The sequence below is a fragment of the Paramormyrops kingsleyae genome, chromosome 5 (assembly GCF_048594095.1).
Source record: "Paramormyrops kingsleyae isolate MSU_618 chromosome 5, PKINGS_0.4, whole genome shotgun sequence".
Taxonomy (NCBI): Eukaryota; Metazoa; Chordata; class Actinopteri; order Osteoglossiformes; family Mormyridae; genus Paramormyrops; species Paramormyrops kingsleyae.
In genome coordinates, this window is record NC_132801.1 from 6,530,659 (window position 1) to 6,553,014 (window position 22,356).

A 22,356-nucleotide genomic window follows, 5' to 3' on the forward strand; every position below is an offset into this window, starting at 1 on the left:
CTGGTTCTGAAATACATAAATTGAATTGGAATTTCAGGGCCATTCTCAATTCAATTGGCACACAACCCTAGTATAGTTCTGAGTTGGAATATGAATGGATCGATATGTTTGACAATTGACATAATTAGGTAGCATGATGTTATGACTCTTAACATGCTTACTAAAGAATGGTTTTAGAGGGATTTAAAAATAAGCCCAAGGGACTCTGTAGAAATCAATGCTTGACACAAATTCAATTAGTAAAATGAAAAATAATTTTCCATCAGCACTTTACAGCACCATTACAAATTATGATGGTGTCTCAGCAGATAAAGCATCAGGAGACTGATGCTATCGTTGTGACCTTGAGCAAGGCTCCTTAACCTCCAACGGCTGGGACAGGCGAAAGGACCATCCATTGTGCTACAAGAAACAACGTTTACAGAACCTGTAGTCAAACAAATAAGCAAACAAACAAACGCACTGCAATATTTTTGTAAAATATAATGTACAATATTCTTATGCAACAACTGTGAAATGTAACGTGCAGTATTCTTTTAGAACGTGCAATATGCCTATATAATATTTTGTGTCTGTTAGACTGTACACACACATTGTCTGTCTATGCTCTCCATATGCTGCCTGTATGATGTTGTATAGCGTGTCATGTCTTATGTCTATACTGTCATACATCAAACCGGGAGAAACACAGTATATTTAGCTGTGCATTCCTTGCTGTACGGTCTGAATGACAATAAAGTAAATTCAAAGAAATAATTAAATGTCAGGCCTCTATTACTTTATCCATAGGATCAAGGATCATGTTTATTTACATAACGAATTACAAAGTTAACTATTTTTATTTGTACTGTTTATGTGGGCCTAAACTAAACATTTGGAAAATTAAAGCGTGATAAAACAGGTCTTTACTTCTGTATGTTCTGTAATTCCTATATATTCCTATATATTTCACACTGTTGGTTCCATCTTAATGCAAATGTTAGGGAAAGCCCAGTGCTGTGACAACCGACAAATGGTTAGTAAACTTAAATGTATACTTTTTACCCTCACAGCACAGAAATACATTTACATTTACAGAGAAAATGAGAAAATGGCTGCTTGCATTTATTTAACGTCAAACCTACTTCTGCTTCATGTTCTTTTCAGACCGAATGAACTTAAAGCAGCCAAACTATTTATTATTCCTATACGAATATATGATTACAAAAATATTTAGGCCTACAGTATTTATATTTATGATAAAGCTCAAATGACCGTTTATATGGTTACAGTGTGAATAGTGACTGTAGCATATAACAGACAAAGTTACAAGGGAGCTCAGTTTTTGTACGAGTTTGTATCACCGTGATATGGGGTTGGGGTGGCACGATGATGCGGACTCGTACAAAAACCTTACTGTCATACTGAAGCTTACAGTATCGTTAATGCGAATTGGATGGACATCTGTTTGTGTTTCTACAACTTGCTATATTTAATTTTATTAATGATTCTATGCCATTCGGTGGCAAGTACGTTTGATTGTTTAAGAGAACATTAATTTTTATTTATTTTCCCCCGTAGATGTTTTACCACTAACTTTAATTGCATGCATGTTATTGTACGGGTAGCGTAATGTAATGAATCACTGTGATTACTTCGACTACTGGGGAAAAGGCACCAAAGTCGCTGTCACCAGCGGTAAGTCCTCTCCGTCTCACCGTGCCTTGATAATCCATTTTAAATATGTTTCATTTTCTGTGTTTATTTTTATATAGATGGATCCGAGTTATTAGCCTACTTTTCTTTGTCTAGTCGGCTAGACGTACATAAAGTCCCACAAACTGTCTTTGTGTTTCTTTTAGTGTTTGCGGTCGAACTTTGGGAATATTATTTTGAGAGAATGAGTGCAACAAATACATTAATTAAACACTGTACAGTTTCAAATAGATCGAGTAACAACGGGTCTGATTTCTGCGCTCCTACGTCGATACTAACGTACGTCTGATGTAGCCTGTTCTAAGATGCTTTTTAATAGTAGGTTTAGTTTTTAGCTAAATCATATTTGCAATCGCACTGTTTTAAAATCAAACTATACGATAATTTAGAATACAGGGGTAATGTACGGAGTGTACGGACTGGATTCTATTTCCCAAGTTCTCTCAGAGTAAAGTTTAAACTAAAGAGAAAATTACACAGAAAACGGTAAGGATTAAAACTGACTTTTGATTAAATAAAATTAACTACATTTGATTTAAACTGAAAAGATCCTGTAAATCATTTAACGAAGAAGTACATTATTTGCCTGATTTAATTAGAAGAACAATAATTCAATTAAGCGTGCTTTATTTACAGTTCACTTTGGTAAACACGACAGAAACTGGTTACTCTTCCTTTAATAAAGAAGATTCTGGTTCCAGCAACTTCTGAAGTTAATTATTACTGTTACCACTTAATCGTGTTATTTATTTATTCCTGCCATTCAGCTCGCCATATTCTTATTTTGCACCAGTTCATGGAAGGCTTGAGTTTTGATGGTGGTATCAAGAGCATCCGTCGCTATCTCCATACTCATTAATTAACATTTATTAACCTATACAGCACTATGACCTACAGTTGCTGACGATCAACGATTGTTGATTTAGTTGCATGTTTGCCACTGTCAGATGGTCCGTTTTTAAAGGTGCCAAAACGAGCGTAATACGTTTGATGTTTATTCTAAATTACCGTTTAAAACGAATCCAATAATACCGTGTCCAACAGGTCTGATTTAGACGCTGCTGTTCAATACTTACATTGCCCCCGATGTACGTTTTTATACGCAGTTTAGTTACACTTCTATCTCGCCGATTTAACTTTAGCAGATACCCTGACTACATATTCATTTGGTAAAAAAAGCATTCAGGGAAGGATTATATATTTTTCCAGTTTACTTAAACGGAAAAAAGTTTAAAACAATCTATCCGAAAAATACGTGCAAATTATTAATTTTATCGATGAATAAAAGTACCGTGACGCCGGCACTTCAAAATTAGCAGACTCCTTTTAACTTTAAATTTAAGATCCCTTTGCAGTTTGCGAACCTTTAATTAGTAATATAATAATGCGGTTGAAAGAATTCTGTTGAACTAAATAAAATCTAGCAAAATGACGTTTTGGCAAAAACTGCTTACTGGATAGATCGTCGCCGAGTGTCAGTCACTCTTCAGCGTGTTTCTGTGAGTAGTTTACATATTAATTTATAGAATTCGTATGACTTGATCTCTTGTTTGTACTTTATAGCTATAGGACTTTAAAAAGCGTTAACTTCAGGAGTCGCCATCATGTACGGGTCTAAACAAAAGTAATGTGATTATCATAAGTGATCGAAGTCGGGATCATTTATAGAGACAATACATGGTTACCCAAAGTATTCTGAGTTTAAAGGAATCCGTTAACGTTTTCATACTAAAATATCACTGGAAAGATACAGTACAAGAAGATAAAGTTTTGTTAGATTTCACCTGTTGGAACGTAATTTATACATATCCGAAGATAACTGGTGGAGAGAGTAATTCAAAACATTTTTAATTTATAATTATTTTCAGTTTTTAGCCTTAGTATTTTTTTTAATTTTAGTATTTTAATGTGTTTAATAAACAATAAATGTTTCATTCTCAACCTGTGCTTTATTAGAGGTAAAAAGTGTAGTTTGTGAACGGGCGCTGTCCTTCCCTCTGTGTCTTCAACACGAACGCAAGAAAAGTTAGTCGTAATGTACAGTGATAAACACTTAGTTATTAAAATAATGTTATTATAATCACCTGTTATCTGCCTACCACATTGTCCTGCTCCCTGTTAAAGAGTGAAGATAGATAGATAGATAGGCTATTATAGATAGATGTGTACAATACTAAACATTTCAAACACAGTAAAAAGAGCCGTATATAGCAAATATATATCATGTTTTAGTAATTACTTAAACATGTTCACAACAAATTAAAATATTTCGGTTTAAGTTTCTCAGCACAGCTGCTTTTAAACTTGTTTAAAATAAAACATGTATGAGTTGTTCTTACATTTAACTTGTAATACATGTGTTTGGTGTGACTGACTATACCACTGACTTGTTTTAATGACTTGAATTGTTTAATTTCTTTTTTAGAAGCTGCCAAAGGACCAGACTTCCTCTATGCTCTGCAGCCATGTAATCCCAGCAGCTCTGCAGGTCTTATCAGCCTCGGCTGTGTCGCAGGCGGCTTCTCACCAGAGGATTTTTCGAGCTTTAGCTGGAAGGGCAGCAGCGGTAACCAGCTGTCTGACATTTATCAGTACTCAAAGGTCAAGAACAATGGAGTCAGCATGGTGGTCAGTGAGATCCGCGTCAATGCGGCAGACTGGGGTGGTCAAACTTATTATGAATGTGCTGCACGACACCAGTCCACTGGAAAGAACCTATCTGAGAGAATAGACAAGCCAGGTAACATTGGTGTAGATACATGTCTGTGTGTTCAGACTGAGATTATCTGATTTCCTGTGGAGTTTTCTCTCTGCAGTGAACCATAACTGAAACATAAAGTGTCATTGATGTTTTCCTTTTGCCTTTTTTGTCTGTCTGTACTTTTAGTTCCACCAAAACCCCCAACTGTGAGTCTTGTGACTCTGCCCATCTGGGAGAGCCGTGTAGATGCTCTATTGTGTGTCATTCAGGACTTCTACCCCAAGAGCGTCAGTGTGACATGGAAAGCTGGGGGCAGAACTGTCTCAGGACAGACCTGGCAGTCAGAGAAAGGACAGACAAAACGGTACTCAGCCAGCAGTTTGCTGAAACTGAACAGCAGCGTCTGGGAGAGTAACACTGTGTACACATGTGAGGTGCAGCACGGTGATGATAAAATCACTAAGACCATCAGTAAAGGTGAGTGAGCTCACAGCACACAGATACTGTTAGAGAGCATCTGATCTAACAACAACATCAGGAGACCCTTTCACAAATAATCTATTACTCCAGTTCATCAAATTATTCCTTCAGCTGCTTTAACTAAAATATAATGTTTGTAAAAAAAATATGACGTCAATCTATCCATCTATTCAACTTTCATGACTAGTTATCCATTGCAAGATTAAAGTGAACCTGGAGACTATGATAGGAAGTAGAGGGAACATGACAGGGAGCTGCCTGGGTGGGATGCAGGCCGGTCACAGGGGGTCAGTACACACTAACATACACTGAGGGCTATTTAGAGACACCACTACACCCAACCTCATGTGTCTGACTGTGAGAGAAAACCTGAGTAACCAGTGGAAACCCATGCAGACACGGGCAAAGCATGACAACTGCACACTTACAGAGCGTGAACAGGAATCACACCTAGAGGTGTGAGACTGCAGTCACTGTAATTAATGGCTTAGTGTTGGCTGAAAACATCCTGGATGGATTTCTGCCATCTTTACAGGCCCGGGGATTTTTTCCATTGTATTCTAGCAATAAAGTGCCTTTAGAATGTCTTAGTTCCAGATATAAAGCGGGTTTTGATTTATATGAATAGTGTCTGAAGATCAGTCTGGCTGAATGACTGAGAACTTGAAACTGGCCTCCATGGCTCCTGTTGCTGCTCGTCTTATATGTTCCTCCGTTTCTCTCTCTATCTCTCCCAGTCCTGTCCAGTAGGTCCAGTTTGGATGTGACCCTGAAGCCCCCAAGAGTAAAAGAGATGTTCACAGAAAACAGGGCTGTGCTGGAATGCATCATCACAGGAGAGGATGAGGCAGTAAAAGAAGCTGAAGTGACCTGGATGCTGGATAATGAGCCGATAACAGACACAAGCAAGATAAAAAATACAGATCATTCCTTAAGGAGGAACAGCATCCTGACTCTGGCAGTGAAGGACTGGGAAGGTGTCAAGACAGTGAAGTGCAGTGTGCAGAAGAAGGGTGGTCCTACTACCACAAAGATCCTCCGTTTTGGGCAAAAAGGTATATTTCACAATACACTTTCACAGTTAAAATTATAAATAGAAATATTTTTATTTGAAATGAAATTCAGAGATGTAAAGGAAACTCACCTATATGTTTTTAACAACTGATTTCAGGTTCAATCACGCCTCCTGCAGTCTCCATCCAAACACCATCTCCTAAAGACCTTGATAGAAAAAGTGAATTCTTCCTGCTCTGTCTGGTAACAGGCTTCAATCCTGAGGAAATATATATCATGTGGCAAGTAAATGAGACGCAGTATGAGGAGGGTGTTACTGGAGAGCTACAGAAGACTGGGGATAAATACTCTGTCACCAGTCTGTTTAGGGTCTCAAAAGTGGACTGGGACAACGGCAACAGGTACAGCTGCAGTGCCATACACGCATCTCAAGAGAGAAAGCAGATACCTGCAGTGAATCCTGTCTCCAAATTAATAGGTAATTCACTGGAATGTCCTGTATGACCTGAGCCTGTCTGTGTAAATGCCACTGAAAAACCACAATGAGCAGAGAGCTGCAGCACATCTCTGTAGACGCCATTGAATTTCCTTCTCCTCCATAGTTACTGGTGTCCTTATCTCACGTAGACATGAAAAGATCAGTGCAGTTTTCAATGGTTAAATACTCCAACATTAGTTACAGACTGACTCAGGAAGTCCACTCCTGTAGGTTTTTGTTCATCCAGTATGATAAACCCTGACTTTGCTTACCTACTGTATTTTGTTTTTAGTCATTTTGTTACATTTATTTTTTGAAAAGTCATAAAAACAACTGAGAAATACCGGATAGATCTAGAGATTACAAGAAACACTCCTTATTATCTTATCTGTTCTATGAGTTTGACCATCTATCTTAAAAAAACACACTTTTCCAGTTAGATGGTCATGCACTTACAGAGCGTGAACAGGAATCAGACCTAGAGGTGTGAGACTGTAGTCGCTGTAATTAATGGCTTAATGTTGGCTAAAACCAGCCTGGATGGATGTCTGCTATCTCTACAAGCCCAAGGATTATTTCCATTGTATTCTGCCAATTAAGTGCCTTTAGAATGTCTTTGTTCAAGATTTGAAGCTGGTTCTGATTGACATGAATAGTGTCTGAAGATCAGTCTGGCTGAATGACTGAGATCATGACCCATGGAGGTCAGTTTCCTGTTGCTGCTCGTCTTATATGTTCCTCCATTTCTCTCTCTCTTCCTCTCCCAGACCTGTCCAGTAGGTCCTGTTTGGATGTGACCCTGAAGCCCCCAAGAGTAAAAGAGATGTTCACAGAAAACAGGGCTGTGCTGGAATGCATCATCACAGGAGAGGATGAGGCAGTAAAAGAAGCTGTAGTGACCTGGATGCTGGATGATGTGCCGATAACAGACACAAGCAAGATAAAAAATACAGATCATTCCTTAAGGAGGAACAGCATCCTGACTCTGGCAGTGAAGGACTGGGAAGGTGTCAAGACAGTGAAGTGCAGTGTGCAGAAGAAGGGTGGTCCTACTACCACAAAGATCCTCCGTTTTGGGCAAAAAGGTATATTTCACAATACACTTTCACAGTTAAAATTATAAATAGAAATATTTTTATTTGAAATGAAATTCAGAGATGCAAAGGAAACTCACCTATATGTTTTTAACAACTGATTTCAGGTTCAATCACGCCTCCTGCAGTCTCCATCCAAACACCATCTCCTAAAGACCTTGATAGAAAAAGTGAATTCTTCCTGCTCTGCCTGGTAACAGGCTTCAATCCTGAGGAAATATATATCATGTGGCAAGTAAATGAGAAGCAGTATGAGGAGGGTATTACTGGAGAGCTACAGAAGACTGGGGATAAATACTCTGTCACCAGTCTGTTTAGGGTCTCAAAAGTGGACTGGGACAACGGCAACAGGTACAGCTGCAGTGCCATACACGCATCTCAAGAGAGAAAGCAGATACCTGCAGTGAATCCTGTCTCCAAATTAACAGGTATTTCACTGGAATGTCCTGTATGACCTGAGCCTGTCTGTGTAAATGCCACTGAAAAACCACAATGAGCAGAGAGCTGCAGCACATCTCTGTAGACGCCATTGAGTTTCCTTCTCCTCCATAGTCACTGGTGTCCTTATCTCACGTAGACATGAAAAGATCAGTGCAGTTTTCAATGGTTAAATACTCTAACATTAGTTACAGACTGACTCAGGAAGTCCACTCCTGTGGGTTTTTTTGTTCACCCAGTATGATAAACCCTGACTTTGCTTATCTTCTGTATTTTGTTTTTAGTCATTTTGTTACATTTATTTTTTGAAAAGTCATAAATACAACTGAGAAATACCAAATAGATCTAGATATCACAAGAAACACTCCTTATTATCTTATCTGTTCTATGAGTTTGACCATCTATCTTAAAAAAAACACACTTTTCCAGTTAGATGGTCATGCACTTACAGAGCGTGAACAGGAATCAGACCTAGAGGTGTGAGACTGTAGTCACTGTAATTAATGGCTTAAAGTTGGCTAAAACCAGCCTGGATGGATGTCTGCTATCTTTACAAGCCCAAGGATTATTTCCATTTTATTCTGCCAATTAAGTGCCTTTAGAATGTCTTTGTTCAAGATTTGAAGCTGGTCCTGATTGATATGAATAGTGTCTGAAGATCAGTCTGGCTGAATGACTGAGATCATGACCCATGGAGGTCAGTTTCCTGTTGCTGCTCATCTTATATGTTCCTCCATTTCTCTCTCTCTTCCTCTCCCAGTCCTGTCCAGCAGGCCCTGTTTGGATGTGACCCTGAAGCCCCCAAGAGTAAAAGAGATGTTCATAGATAACAGGGCTGTGCTGGAATGCATCATCACAGGAGAGGATGAGGCAGTAAACGAAGCTGAAGTGACCTGGATGCTGGATAATGAGCCAATAACAGACACAAGCAAGATAAAAAATACAGATCATCTCTTCAGGAGGAACTGCACCCTGACTCTGGGAGCGAATGACTGGGAAGGTGGCAAGACAGTGAAGTGCAGTGTGCAGCAGAAGGGTGGTCCTACCATCACTAAGACCCTCAGTCTTGCACAAAAAGGTATATTTCAAAGTTTACTGTCAGAGTTAAAATCTTAAACAGAAATACAGACACTCCTCACTTAACGACCAAGTTCCGTTCCAATTAGGTCGTTAAATGAATCGGGCGATAAGCGAGGAACCACCCCTTACCGATATTTCAAGCTTGTGGTACTTCTCTTTAGATATTGTTTTAATATAATGTAGGCCTATTTCTTTGATTTTTATTAATAATTCATTTAATATTGACTATAAATGTAAATATTTATTACATTTATAAATGTTTATACAGTAGTGTACTTCCGGCGCTGCAGCGAGTAGTAGCCTATCCAGTAGTAAAGTATCTGTCTATCTGTCCGTCTGTGCATCTGCCGTGATAAACAGTGTACTGCTCCCGCTAGGTCTTTCTCCATATATGTAAGTTGTAACAGGTTAAAATTCATGAGTGAAACTGTAATAAACAAAACACAGGAAGATCTCTCATTTAGCACAGCAAACTTACAACATGCTGGCCGATAAGAGCTCATGTTAATCATCAACGGAATTACAAACGAGTGATATGCTAATTACATATATTGTATCACAGGTTAGCGTCACTGCAATCCGATGAATTGCTGTTTCCTTCCTTTTGCACATTAGCGAACTAAAACAACACATATAAAATAATAACTTGTACATATTGACTAAGGTATGAAACAAGAAAAAACTTACAGCCAATGCTTTCGACGATGTAAAGAAAGTATAAGACACAGGCAAACTTTAACCTTGCGCACGTCTAGAGTTTAGAAACGCCGTGCGCAATACCGAGTGGTCGGAGAGTAAGTCCGGGCGGTCGTTAAATAGACAGGATGTTAAGTCAGTAGTGTCTGCAATGTTTTTTAAGATTAAATTCAGAGATGTAAAGAAAACTCACCCACGTGTTTTTAACAACTGATTTTAGGTTTGATGACGTCTCCTACAGTCTCCATCCAAACACCATCTCCTGAAGATCGTAATGGAAAAATTGAATTCTTCCTGCTCTGCCTGGTAACAGGCTTCTATCCTAAGGAAATATATATCACGTGGCAAGTAAATGGGACGCAGTATGAGGAGGGTATTACTGGAGAGCCAGTCCAGACTGGGGATACATACTCTGTCACCAGTCTGTTTAGGGTCTCAAAAGAGGACTGGGACAAAGGCACCAAGTACAACTGCAACGCCAGACACGCATCTCAAGAGAGAAAGCAGATACCTGCATTGAATCCTGTGCACAAATTAAAGGGTAATTCACTGGAATGTCCTGAATGAATAATAATCGATTATTTGAAGATGCCACTGAGTTTCCTTACACTGCATAGTCACTGTTATGTCATGTGGACACAGGAAGGTCAGTGTAGTTTCACGTTAGACATTCTAATGCTGGTTATAAACTTCAGCTTTTTCAGGAACTCCACTCTTATAGTTTTTGTTCACCCAGTATGATAATCCACTGCTTCCCTTTTGTATTTTGTTGTCGGTCTTCGTCCCATTTTGTACTTTTATGTTGCACTGTGTGAAAAATCATTGTCTCATGTTTATAAATCAAGATTAATGAAGTATCATTACAAGATCACTGTAAAGCAGATAAATCATGGATGTAACATGTAATGATTTTTCTTAACTTTTTGCTTACATTTCAAAATATGTACTGTATGAATTGACACATCTTTGGTGTTTTAAACTGCCATATGCTTTTGAAATCCATCCATAGATTTTCTGTAACTGCATATCCTATTCAGAGTCAGGGGCCTATGGGTGCAAGGTTAGGGAACAACCCAGGATGGGGCACCAACCCATCACAAGGCACAGTCATGCACCAGTCACACCTACTGGTAATTTGGTAACTGCAATTAACCTCAGCATGTTCTCAAACTGTGGGGGGAAGCCTGAGTACCCAGAGGAAACACCACGACACGGGGAGAACATGCAAACCCCACGACACGGGGAGAACATGCAAACCCCACACACACGGAACCCTGGCAGAGACTTGAACCCAGGTGTCAGAGGTGACAGTGCTAACCACTGCACCACCATGCTGCTCCCAGTTTTGGAAATTTAGAAAATAACATTTTTTGATGAACATCCCAGTTAATTAGACAAAAATTTGTTTTGTGTGATCTCTGTTAACATTGTTTATGGTTTCCTGTGATGTCATTCTGTCTTATTTTAGTCACATGTTCCTCCTCCTCATGTTCACTGTGTCTGTCTCTGTCCATAATGATGTCATCATTCGTCTGCTGCCAGTGTTACGGCTTATTGTCTCACTGCTTGGAGATGCAAATTTCTAGTGAATTCTAGAAATTTATACTGGCATTTATAGAAATATTAATAAAAGTTACTGCATATTGGATTGGAGTCAGCCATTAATTCCATTAAACAGGAGGGGGGGGGGGGTTGACATTACTTGCCAATTTAACTCCATGTTCTATTTTTATATTTTTTTAATGAGGAAAAATCCACTTAGACACAGCACAAGGCCACCCGATAATGTGTTACTGTAATTATTCATGCTTTTCAGGTTTACATGGCAGAGATCATTGTAGTGTACTTTCAACCTAAATGCAATATTTAGATAGTATTTTTATGCTCCCTTGTCAGTAATTTGTACCGTACATGGTACACTCAAACCACACACGTACCAAGGAAACAATAGTATTTCTGAATTAAACCATTGTCTCTCATAACAGTATTTAAGTATTACATGCCAGCACAGTACAGCTGTCAGGTGACCAGGGCTGATAATTGGTTACATCCTGTCATCCTCTTTTTAAATGTTTTAATATCAAGCTTCATGTTATTTAGTTTTTACAAACCAATATCTTTGTGCAAATTATTATAATTGCTTTATTAAATTAGATTCACTGGCTAGTGCTACATGAATATTAACTAGACTATAACATTATAGTAACAATAACAATGCTGGGTGACTGTGTGAGTGTCTCAGGGCTGCTGTGTGTGTCATGGATTTGTGTGTCTAACTAACAGGGCCTGTTTGTTACAAAGAGACTGGTTATGAAGAAGGTAAAACACGACTAAGGATACAGCAGGCTGGAGGTAGCTGGTTGACATAGGGAGTTTGTTTAGGTCTTACTCTGTGACTCTTTGTAAGTTGTGCTTACATTTCAGGAGTGGGATAGAGTGGATATGACACTCTGTGATATACTGTGTGTGTGACTCTGTAAGAGTCAGACTGTGATATACTGTTTGGACAGTGAGGGGCTCTACCTGCTGTGTGTGTGTGTGTGTGTGTGTGTGTGTCTGTCTGTAAGGGTCAGACTGTGATATACTGTGTGGACAGTGAGGGGCTCTACCTGCTATGTGACTCTGCTGTTTCTCCTCAGTCTCCCCCCCAGAACAGGAATCGCCCCCAGATCCTGCACTCAGCTGTAATGAGGGAGGTGAGGAAGAGGATGAGTTCAGCAGCCTGTGGTCCACAGCCTTCTCCTTCATCATCCTCTTCCTCTTCAGCCTGGTCTACAGTGCTTTTCTCAGCCTCATCAAGGTAACGTTTTAATGTAGAATCTGATCTAATTAATTGAAAAGTTATTTGTGCTAGATATTAATACAATATACAGTCCCTATTACCTTCTGTGTTTTATAGTCTGACCATCTATCTGAGAAAAGCCTCTTTAGCAGTTAGACCTGCAGAGATAATGGAGTCTCAGGAAGCACAGAGCACAGCACAGGGCCGCACAGCATAGGGCCACACAGCACAGGGCCACACAGCACAGGGCCACACAGCACAGAGCACAGCACAGAGCCACACAGCACAGGGCCACACAGCACAGGGCCACACAGCACAGAGCACAGCACAGGGCCACACAGCACAGAGCCACACAGCACAGGGCCACACAGCACAGGGCCACACAGCACAGAGCACAGCACAGGGCCACACAGCACAGAGCCACACAGCACAGGGCCACACAGCACAGAGCCACACAGCACAGAGCCACACAGCACAGGGCCACACAGCACAGAGCACAGCACAGGGCCACACAGCACAGAGCCACACAGCACAGGGCCACACAGCACAGGGCCACACAGCACAGAGCCACACAGCACAGGGTCATACAGCCTGTTGTTCACAGCACTAAATGAAAACTGATATAATTACATTGTTTTATTCGTAATTATGAACTGGTCAGCAATTAAAAAAAAGTTATCAAAAAGCATTTTTAAAATCTAATTCTTATTCTTTTTGAAACTTTTCAGGCAAAGCAGTGATTTTAACTTCAGGGACAAGAAAGAAAAAAGCAAGAAAAGATATTAGTTATCATCATCCAGAGATTTTCCTTTGTCTGGCTACTTATTGTTAATAATGTTTGCTAGTTGTCTTCTAAATGTGAATTATTTACCTAGGAGATAAATTATAAGGTATTAAGTTTGTTTTGTCTGTTACTGGCTAATTTTAAAATAAAGCAGGTACATGAATTCTCACCCTTGGGTTGTTATAATCCTTCTTTTCAATGTTATTTTAAGTATTAAACTTCATATTTATTCTATTTGAGCTATTCTTTCATTGGTTAGATTAAATAAATGCAACAAAATACATATGCAGTCAGGGTGAATGTCTACATTTAAAAAGAGTGGATAGCAGCTGAAATGTAAGCAGCTAAAATGTATACTCACATTTATGTAACTTAATATTGCATCATAATATTTCCTTTGATTTTTTCTCTTCTACTGCAGTAGTTAGTCTCATTGTTAATATTACTATTTTTTTAAATGTCTGAAATTCGAATAATTGTCCTTTTTTCAGTTAAAATATCCCTGTACTCTATGTCTCTATATAAATACATCTACAAATAAAAACTGTCACCCCATTTCCTCCAGCTTCTTGCAGACTGACTTATTAATCCCGAAACTCTTTATTTTGTACCATATTTGCACCTCATGTCTCTTCAAAACACATGAACCTCCTATTAAAGAGAAGCTAATTAGAAATTAAACAGTTTAATTATGAGCATAATAAAATAATCATGACATAAACTCTAATTCTGGGCAGTTAGCGCTTGGCTAAGCAGAGTCACCGGTTTGCATAAATCACAGGGGAGCTGCGGTTATGGTGTGTGTACTAAAGCAGCCAAATACCGGCTACAGCCCCCCCCCCCTGCACCTGCATCTCTGAAACGGTGCGGCAAAGTGCAGTTTAACAGACTTCCTGGAAAGACCATCAGAGACTCACAATAAAACCATGTTTGTATCAAATACACACTAAATAAATGTACACAGATATTTGCATGAGGCTGAAGTACAGCTGGAATCAGTAAATATACATACTGTATGCTCTGTCAGCATATAGGTTACATTTATAAAAAATACATTTTGGTTGCTAAATAGAACATTAATGGACCTTTTACCATTTTCATTAACAATATGCTTTTTCTACTCATTAAGTGTTATCCCTGTTTTGTCTTCTGGATAAAATTTCATCCTGTGCAAAGCAAAATTACTTAAAGGTACACTACATTTAAGATAAAATAAATTGTACTTAGAAAAATCAGTAACATATGTTCTCATGTTTAATGCAGTCATTACTCACTAATAAAAGGTCACTGTAGCATTTCTTCCTAGTAAATCACAGGTGCATTGTGGGTGATGATTCTGTACTGAAATAGAATAACACAGGGTGCAGTTTCCTCTCCCCTCCCCACACCTGCATCTCTGAAACTATCTAACAACCAGCATGCAGTGTGACAGACGTCCTGGAAAGACCAGTCCTGTAATCCAGTAATATTAAATAAAATTAAATATTAATATTAAATTATTGGGGCGTATAAAAGGGCACGTAGGTGGTGGGTAAAATTTGAATTCCTGATTATGATTTGGATCTTATTGCTAAATTGTCCACATCCCTCTGTCATCTGTTACTTAGCTGACACTTTTAAACAGACCTGTTTAGTACTGAGGGCCTCACCATTAGTCTGTCAGCTCTCTGATTTGCACTAAAGTCACTGCCCTCCCACCAGTAATGGGAGGCTCTATATTTACATGTAACTTTCATTGCTATTTGCCTGAGGGGGCACAAACAGCCCCCCTGGGATCATTACTGACAGGTGTGCTTTCTTTCTGAGTGGAGGGGCGGCTGAATTACTCAGACTGGTCATACTGGGTAAGCTGTTCATTGGGGGTGGGGAAGAAAAGCTAAAGAGGTGAGGAGTGATACATACTAAAAGTGTACATTATATACTTTTAGTATATTTATATAATCTTATTGTTTCAGTATATCTTATTTCCTACATATACACTACATAGACAAAAGTATTGGGACACTTGGCCATTACACCTACAGGATCGTTTATGACATCCCATTCTAAATCCATAGACACCAATATGGAGTTGGTTCCCCCTTTGCAGCTACAGTATAACAGCCGCCACTCTTCTGGGAAGACTTTCCACAAGACTTTGGAGTGTGTCTGTGGGAATTTTTGCCCATTCATCCTGAAGAGCATTTGTGAGATCAGGCACTGATGTTGGATGTGAAGGCCTGGCTCGCAATCTCTGCTGTAGTTCATCGAAAAGGTGTTTGATGGGCTTGAGGTCCGGGCTCTGTGTTGGCCAGTCAAGTTCTTCCACACCAAACATACCCATCCATGTCTTTATGGACCTTGCTTTGTGCACTGGGACACAGTCATGCTGGAACAGGAACCTTCCCGAACTGTTCCCACATAATTGGAAGCATAGAATTCTCCAAAGTGTCTTGGTACACTGAAGCATTGAGAGTTCCCTTTACTGTAACTAAGGGGCCCAGCCCAACCCCTGAAAAATAACCCAATACCATTAACCCTCCTCCAGCAAACTTTACATTTGCTACAGCGCAGTCATTTCTAACATTCTCCTGGCACCTGCCAAACCCAGACTCATCCATCAGACTGCCAGACAAAGAAGCGTGATTCATCACTACACAGAACATGTTTCCACTGCTCCAGACTCCAGTGGCAGTGTGCTTTACACCACTGCATCTGACGCTTGGCACTGTGCTTGGTGATGTGAGGCTTGCATGCAGCTGCTCGGCCATGGAAGCCCATTCCATGAAGCTCCCGGCGCATAGTTTTTGTGCTGGAGTTAATGCCGGAGGAAGTTTGGAACTCTGCAGTTATTGAATCAACAGAGCTTTGGCATTCAGTGACTTCGCTAGTCTGCCACTGTGTGTCTGAGTGTCTGTTGTTCCTAAACACTTCCAATTTGTAATAATATCACTCACAGCTAACTGTGCAATATCTAGCAGGGAAGAAATTTCACGCACTGACTTATTGCAAAGGTGGCATCCTAAGTGTAACGGGCTTGCCTCTCTCTCTCTCTCTCTCTCTCTCTCTCTTTCTCTTTCGGTGGAGCTGACCAATGCAGGAGGTAGGACCAAACTGTACTCCCTTAGACAGATCAATAACTTCCTTGATAGCACTAAAGGGTAGCGTAAGCCCAGCATTGAGCTGTTCTTCCCCGATTTAAAACTCTTCCTGGCTTCATGTACCACCGCTATGAGAAAGGCAAGCTTTGATGAGCTAGATAAGCCTAAACGGTACAGACTGAAGAAAGTGCTGAGTGCGGTGTGGAACAGGTTGCACCACCGCCAGATTCCGCTGCTGTAATTATGCTAGTGTGTGCAGGAATCGCGGAGGCTCTCAGCATTATGGCATTCCTAAACTTTAGCTCGCTAAATACAAATGGATGCCGTGATGATGTTAAAAGGTCCTCGGTATTTAATTATGCACTTCTTAAGAAGATTAGCGTATTATTTTTACAAGAGACTCACACTGATTTGAAGAATGAAGCGCGATGGTTAAGCGAGTGGGCAGGACCGGTGATCCTTAGTCATGGCTCTACTGTAAGTGCTGGGGTGGCTGTGCTGTTCTCCCCTGAATTTCAGGGCCAGCCAGTCAGCGTGGCGGAACTTATTCCAGGAAGATTGTTGATGCGGAGTTGATGCGGTTCTTCATGGGCTGTGTTTTTCCCTATTTAATGTGTATGCTCCAAACTTGGGCCCAGAGCGTATAACCTTGTTTGATAAGTTGCAAGAAGCTTTGAAGAGCTGCTCTCAAGAGAGGATTATTGTTTTAGCAGGGGAATTTAACTGCACTCTTGAGCATCATATAGACAGGAACCATGAAGAGCCGCACCCACGCTCGGCAGATGCACTCAGGTCTATTATTAATTATCATGCTTTAGTGGATGTATGGAGGGACATGTTTCCAGGGGTCAGGCAGTATGTCAGGCAGTATACCTGGATAAAAACTACCTGTAACAGGATGTCGGGGGCTCGGCTCGATAGAATATATGTGCAGAAAAGCAATATAGGCAAGTTTCTTCGAAGCTGTATTCTTCCCTTTCCTCTGTCTGATCACCACCTCATCTCTGTAGCTTACTTGGTTGTAACAGCTGTGGGAAAACGGTCACATTGGCACTTCAATAGTCAGCTACTACGGGATCACCAATTTGTGCACTCCTTCCCCCGTTTCTGGGAGGCCTGGAGAGAGAGGAAGTCTCTTTTTAGGTCGCTTGGCCAATGGTGGGACATTGGTAAAGCCCAAATCAAGAACTTTTGTCAGGCTTATACTGCTCACAGTACGAGCGCACTGAGGACCAGGATGAGACTTTTGGAACGGGAAATTTTGGAGTCTGAGAGCTGCGAGAGCGGGGCTGACAGGACGGACGCTGTTCAGACCTGTGAAAGGAATGAACTGTTACTCAGGAACTTGCTGGAGGAGAGAGGCCGTGGAGCACTGGTCCGGGCTCAGTATACCCAGTTTCATGAAATGGATGCACCAACGTCTTTCTTTTTTGGGCTGGAGAAGAAGGCTGGAGAAAAAAAGATCCTACGCCATCTGAAACTGCCTGATGGCAAGGAGATTACGGACAGACAGGGAATTATAGCTATGGCACTGTTTTATAAAGCATTTTGGGGTACGGTTGGCCTGGACCTGCATGCTGTTTTCCTGGAGTGTACAGGCGCTGGTCTCCTGCCGCTTAGTTGCCAGAGGGCTGTAATCACCTTGCTCCCCAAAAAGGGGGACCTTGGACACTTAAAGAACTGGCGCCCGGTTTCCTTGCTGGGTGTGGATTATAAGATTTTGTCCAAGGTGCTGACGAACCGCTTAAAAAAATGCTTAGGCACCATAATTCATCATGATCAATCATTTTGTGTGCCAAGTCGCTCTATTTTTGACAATCTTTATCTGTTGAGAGATTTACTTTCATATGTTGATGAGCGAAAGCTTAACATGGGACTGCTGTCTCTCGATCAGGAGAAAGCTTTTGATAGAGTTGATCATGCCTTTCTTTTGAGGACATTGAAAGGCTTTGGCTTTGGGCCACAGTTTCTTTCATATGTAAGGCTGCTATATACTGATGTTTATAGTCTGCTGAACATTAACGGGAGGCTCACGAGGCCCTTCCCTGTAACCAGAGGAATACGTCAAGGCTGCGGCCTCTCTGGGCTCCTGTACACCATCGCAGCTGAACCACTCTTGGCCATGTTGCGGAGGAAGCTCACTGGCATATCGGTACACGGTCCCAGGATGGGTGAGGAGGTCACAGTTAAGCTGTCGGCATATGCTGATGACATCACGGTGGTCATCAGGTCTAACGAGGACATTTCAGGCACGATGGAGTGCCTTGATTTGTTCCAGAGAGCGTCGTCAGCGAAACTCAATTGGAATAAAAGCGATGCACTACTGGTGGGGAAATGGCCCCAGAACAGCATCCCTCAACTCCCGCAGGTGTGTGTTTGGAATACGACCGGGCTTAGAGTTCTTGGTGTGTTTTTAGGTGCTGCTTTGTACATGCAGAAGAACTGGGAAGGGGTGCTGGATCAAATAAAAGGGCGACTTCACAGGTGGAGGAGCCTTTCTTCCCAGCTCTCATATCGGGGGCGGGTGCTTGTGGTGAACAACTTGGCAGCTTCTATGCTGTGGCATCGATTGACTGTGCTGGACCCCCCAGTGGGGCTGCTTCAGAACATTCAGAGGATCTTTGTGAACTTCTTTTGGGATGGGTGTCATTGGCTGCCGCCTGGTGTCTTACATCTGCCCCTGGCTGAGGGGGGCCAGGGGCTGATACACGTTCCTGCTAAGGTGAAGGCCATGAGACTGCTGGCGGCACGGAAGCTGCTTTTCCAAGAGGCCCATCCCCATGGGAAAAAAATGGCAAATACCATTGAGAACAGTAGCCTGTAAGTTCCTGTTAGTCCAAAAAAAAAAGCACTGTTCATTTGATGAGTAATGGACTAGCAGTTATTATAAATAATCCATAGTTAGTACATAATTCCCAATGAGATTAGCAATACTCAATAGTTCCTAATGAAGTAATAGCGAACTACTATAATAATTAGTTCACTATTACCTATTGAGTAATTAAGCATAATTCCTTAGTAGTTAATAGTACCGATTTAGGTGTTAATGAAGCACTACTCCTTTGTTGCTGCTTACTTCTTGCATATTTACCTGTTAACTACGGAACAGTATTATAAAGTGTTACCGTGTGTACTTTTATATTCTTTAAGCAATTTTTGCCCACAAGGAAATTCATTGTAAACAAAACACGGCAGATATTTTGGCGCGCTGGAGAATCGCGATCAAATGCTAGTCCGTCACTTCTGGTAAGTGCAAAACGTTAGTGTTCCATTTAGGACAGCACTTACCCATGGTAGTGTACACTACAGAAGGAAGTGCGCAGTGCGCACTATGCACTACATCTCAGTGCACTGACGCAAGTGCGCGATTTCAGACACACCCTTAATCTTAATCATAAGTGAAATACGCACCTGAATACAATTGCGAACATGCAAAGGGAAGAAGTCAGAGTCCCCACGTCTTCTCTGCTGCGTGAGGTAACAGAATCATGTGAATACTTTCGTGCATTTACAAAATGTGAACATTTTAGTACAGTTCGTGCATTTAACTATACACAACATATAGTGTTAGAGAAATTTGTACTGAATTCACGTTTTCAGTTTTCATTAAAAGGCACTGAAGTTCTTACCATGGAAATGCTGTTGGTCCAGGTTGTGCAGCGTACCTTACTCGCCGTCAAATGCTTAAGAGGAGCGGCTGTTCAAAATGAAGATCAGTGGCGCGATTTGAAAAGTATCCCAGGGCCATCACTGTTATTAACAACAAACTGAAATGAATGATCATCCAGTCTCTCACTGCGCAACTCTGTTACTCTGTGCAATATGCGCCTCCACTGTAAGGTATGTCTGTCTTCGTATATACAATACCCCATCTCCATGTGCAATATGGACTACAGTGCAACTTCTTGCAACTGCCACAGTTGTGGCATAATGCACTGTAGATATATATGTATAATTATATATTTATTTTTATTTTGTATTGAGAAATTTAGCTTTTTAATTCAAATTTTTAGTTGCCTATTAAATCATTTTGCAATGATAATAAAGATTCTGACTCTGAAAATAAATTGGAATTTAAGAGCTATTCTCAAATCAATTCTGAATGCCGCACAACCATCCATCCATCCATCCATTTACTTCCGCTTATCCGAGGTCGGGTCGCAGGGGCAGCAGTCTCAGCAGGGAAACCCAGACTTCCCTCTCCCCGGCCACTTCCTCCAGCTCCTCTGGGGGGATCCCGAGGCGTTCCCAGGCCAGCTGAGAGACATAGTCCCTCCAGCGTGTCCTGGGTCTTCCCCGGGGCCTCCTCCCAGTGGGACATGCCCGGAACACCTCAGCAGGGAGGCGTCCAGGAGGCATCCTAAGCAGATGCCCGAGCCACCTCATCTGGCTCCTCTCAATGCGGAGGAGCAGCGGCTCTACTCTGAGTCTCTCCCGAATGACCGAGCTCCTCATCCTATCTCTAAGGGAGAGCCCAGCCACCCTGCGGAGAAAACTCATTTCGGCCGCTTGCACTCGCGATCTCGTTCTTTCGGTCACTACCCACAGCTCATGACCATAGGTGAGGGTAGGAACGTAGATCGACCGGTAAATCGAGAGCTTTGCCTTTTGGCTCAGCTCCTTCTTCACCACGACAGACCGATGCAGCGCCCGCATCACTGCTGACGCCGCACCGATCCGCCTGTCGATCTCCCGCTCCATCCTTCCCTCACTCGTGAACAAGATCCCGAGATACTTAAACTCCTCCACTTGGGGAAGGACCTCCTCCCTGACCTGGAGAGAGCACTCCACCCCTTTCCGGCTGAGGACCATGGTCTCGGATTTGGAGGTGCTGATTTCCATTCCAGCCGCTTCACAATCAGCTGCGAACTGTTCCAGTGAGAGCCGAAGGTCACGGTCTGATGAGGCCAACAGAACCACATCATCTGCAAAAAGCAGAGACCTAATCCTGAGGTCACCAAACCGGACACCCTCAACGCCCTGGCTGCGCCTAGAAATTCTGTCCATAAAGGTTATGAACAGAATCGGTGATAAAGGGCAGCCCTGGCGGAGTCCAACCCTCACCGGGAACGAGTCCGACTTACTACCGGCAATGCGGACCAAGCTCTGACACCGGTCGTACAGGGACCGAACAGCCCTTATAAGGCAGTCCGGCACCCCGTACTCCCGGAGCACTACCCACAGGACTCCCCGAGGGACGCGGTCAAACGCCTTCTCCAAGTCCACAAAGCACATGTAGACTGGTTGGGCAAACTCCCACGCACCCTCCAGGACCCTGCCGAGAGTATAGAGCTGGTCCACTGTTCCACGGCCAGGGCAAAAACCACACTGCTCCTCCTGAATCCGAGGTTCGACTATCCGACGGACCCTCCTCTCCAGCACCCCCGAATAGACCTTACCAGGGAGGCTGAGGAGTGTGATCCCCCTATAGTTGGAACACACCCTCCGGTCTCCCTTCTTAAAGATGGGGACCACCACCCCGGTCTGCCAATCCAGAGGCACCGCCCCCGATGTCCACGCAATGCCGCAGATGCGTGTCAACCAAGACAGCCCCGCAACATCCAGAGCCTTGAGGAACTCCGGGCAGATCTCATCCACCCCCGGGGCCCGGCCACCAAGGAACTTTTTAACCACCTCAGCAACCTCTGCCCCAGAGATAGGTAAGTCCACCCCCAAGTCCCCAGACTCTGCTTCCTCATTGGAGGAAGCAGTGGGGTGAGGAGGTCTTCGAAGTATTCCTTCCACCAACCCACAACGTCCCGAGCTGAGGTCAGCAGCGCACCATCCCCACCATAAACAGTGTTGATGCTGCACCGCTTTCCCGCCCTGAGATGCCGGATGGTGGACCAGAATCTCCTCGAAGCCGTTCGGAAGTCGTTCTCCATGGCCTCGCCAAACTCCTCCCATACCCGAGTTTTCGCCTCAGCGATCGCCGAAGCCACGTTCCGCTTAGCCTGCCGGTACTCATCAGCTGCTTCCGGAGTCCCACAGGCCAAAAAGGCCCGATAGGACTCCTTCTTCAGCTTGACGGCAT

The 22,356-nt window shown here is 42.2% G+C and overlaps 1 protein-coding gene across 1 annotated transcript; it reads left to right on the forward strand.

Moving 5' to 3' along the window:
* Window positions 1-1,421: 1,421 nt before the first annotated feature.
* LOC111843083 (uncharacterized) lies at window positions 1,422-13,801 on the forward strand. Its single transcript, XM_072711968.1, has 11 exons — window positions 1,422-1,677; window positions 4,121-4,435; window positions 4,583-4,873; window positions 5,614-5,931; window positions 6,048-6,368; window positions 7,136-7,453; window positions 7,570-7,890; window positions 8,661-8,978; window positions 9,897-10,217; window positions 12,316-12,476; window positions 13,187-13,801. Exons 1-11 carry the CDS (start codon window positions 1,617-1,619, stop codon window positions 13,196-13,198), a joined length of 2,757 nt encoding a protein of 918 aa, XP_072568069.1. The 5' UTR covers window positions 1,422-1,616; the 3' UTR covers window positions 13,199-13,801.
* The last annotated feature ends 8,555 nt before the right edge of the window (window positions 13,802-22,356 follow it).

What these genes read in the sequence shown, in the direction of transcription:
- LOC111843083 (XM_072711968.1), top strand. Translation starts at nt 1,617, where the DNA reads ATGAATCACTGTGATTACTTCGACTACTGGGGAAAAGGCACCAAAGTC. An exon ending in TGAGAGAATAGACAAGCCAG is followed by an intron (nt 4,436 to 4,582) that starts GTAACATTGGTG and finishes CTGTACTTTTAG; the next exon opens with TTCCACCAAAACCCCCAACT. An exon ending in CCTCCGTTTTGGGCAAAAAG is followed by an intron (nt 5,932 to 6,047) that starts GTATATTTCACA and finishes AACTGATTTCAG; the next exon opens with GTTCAATCACGCCTCCTGCA.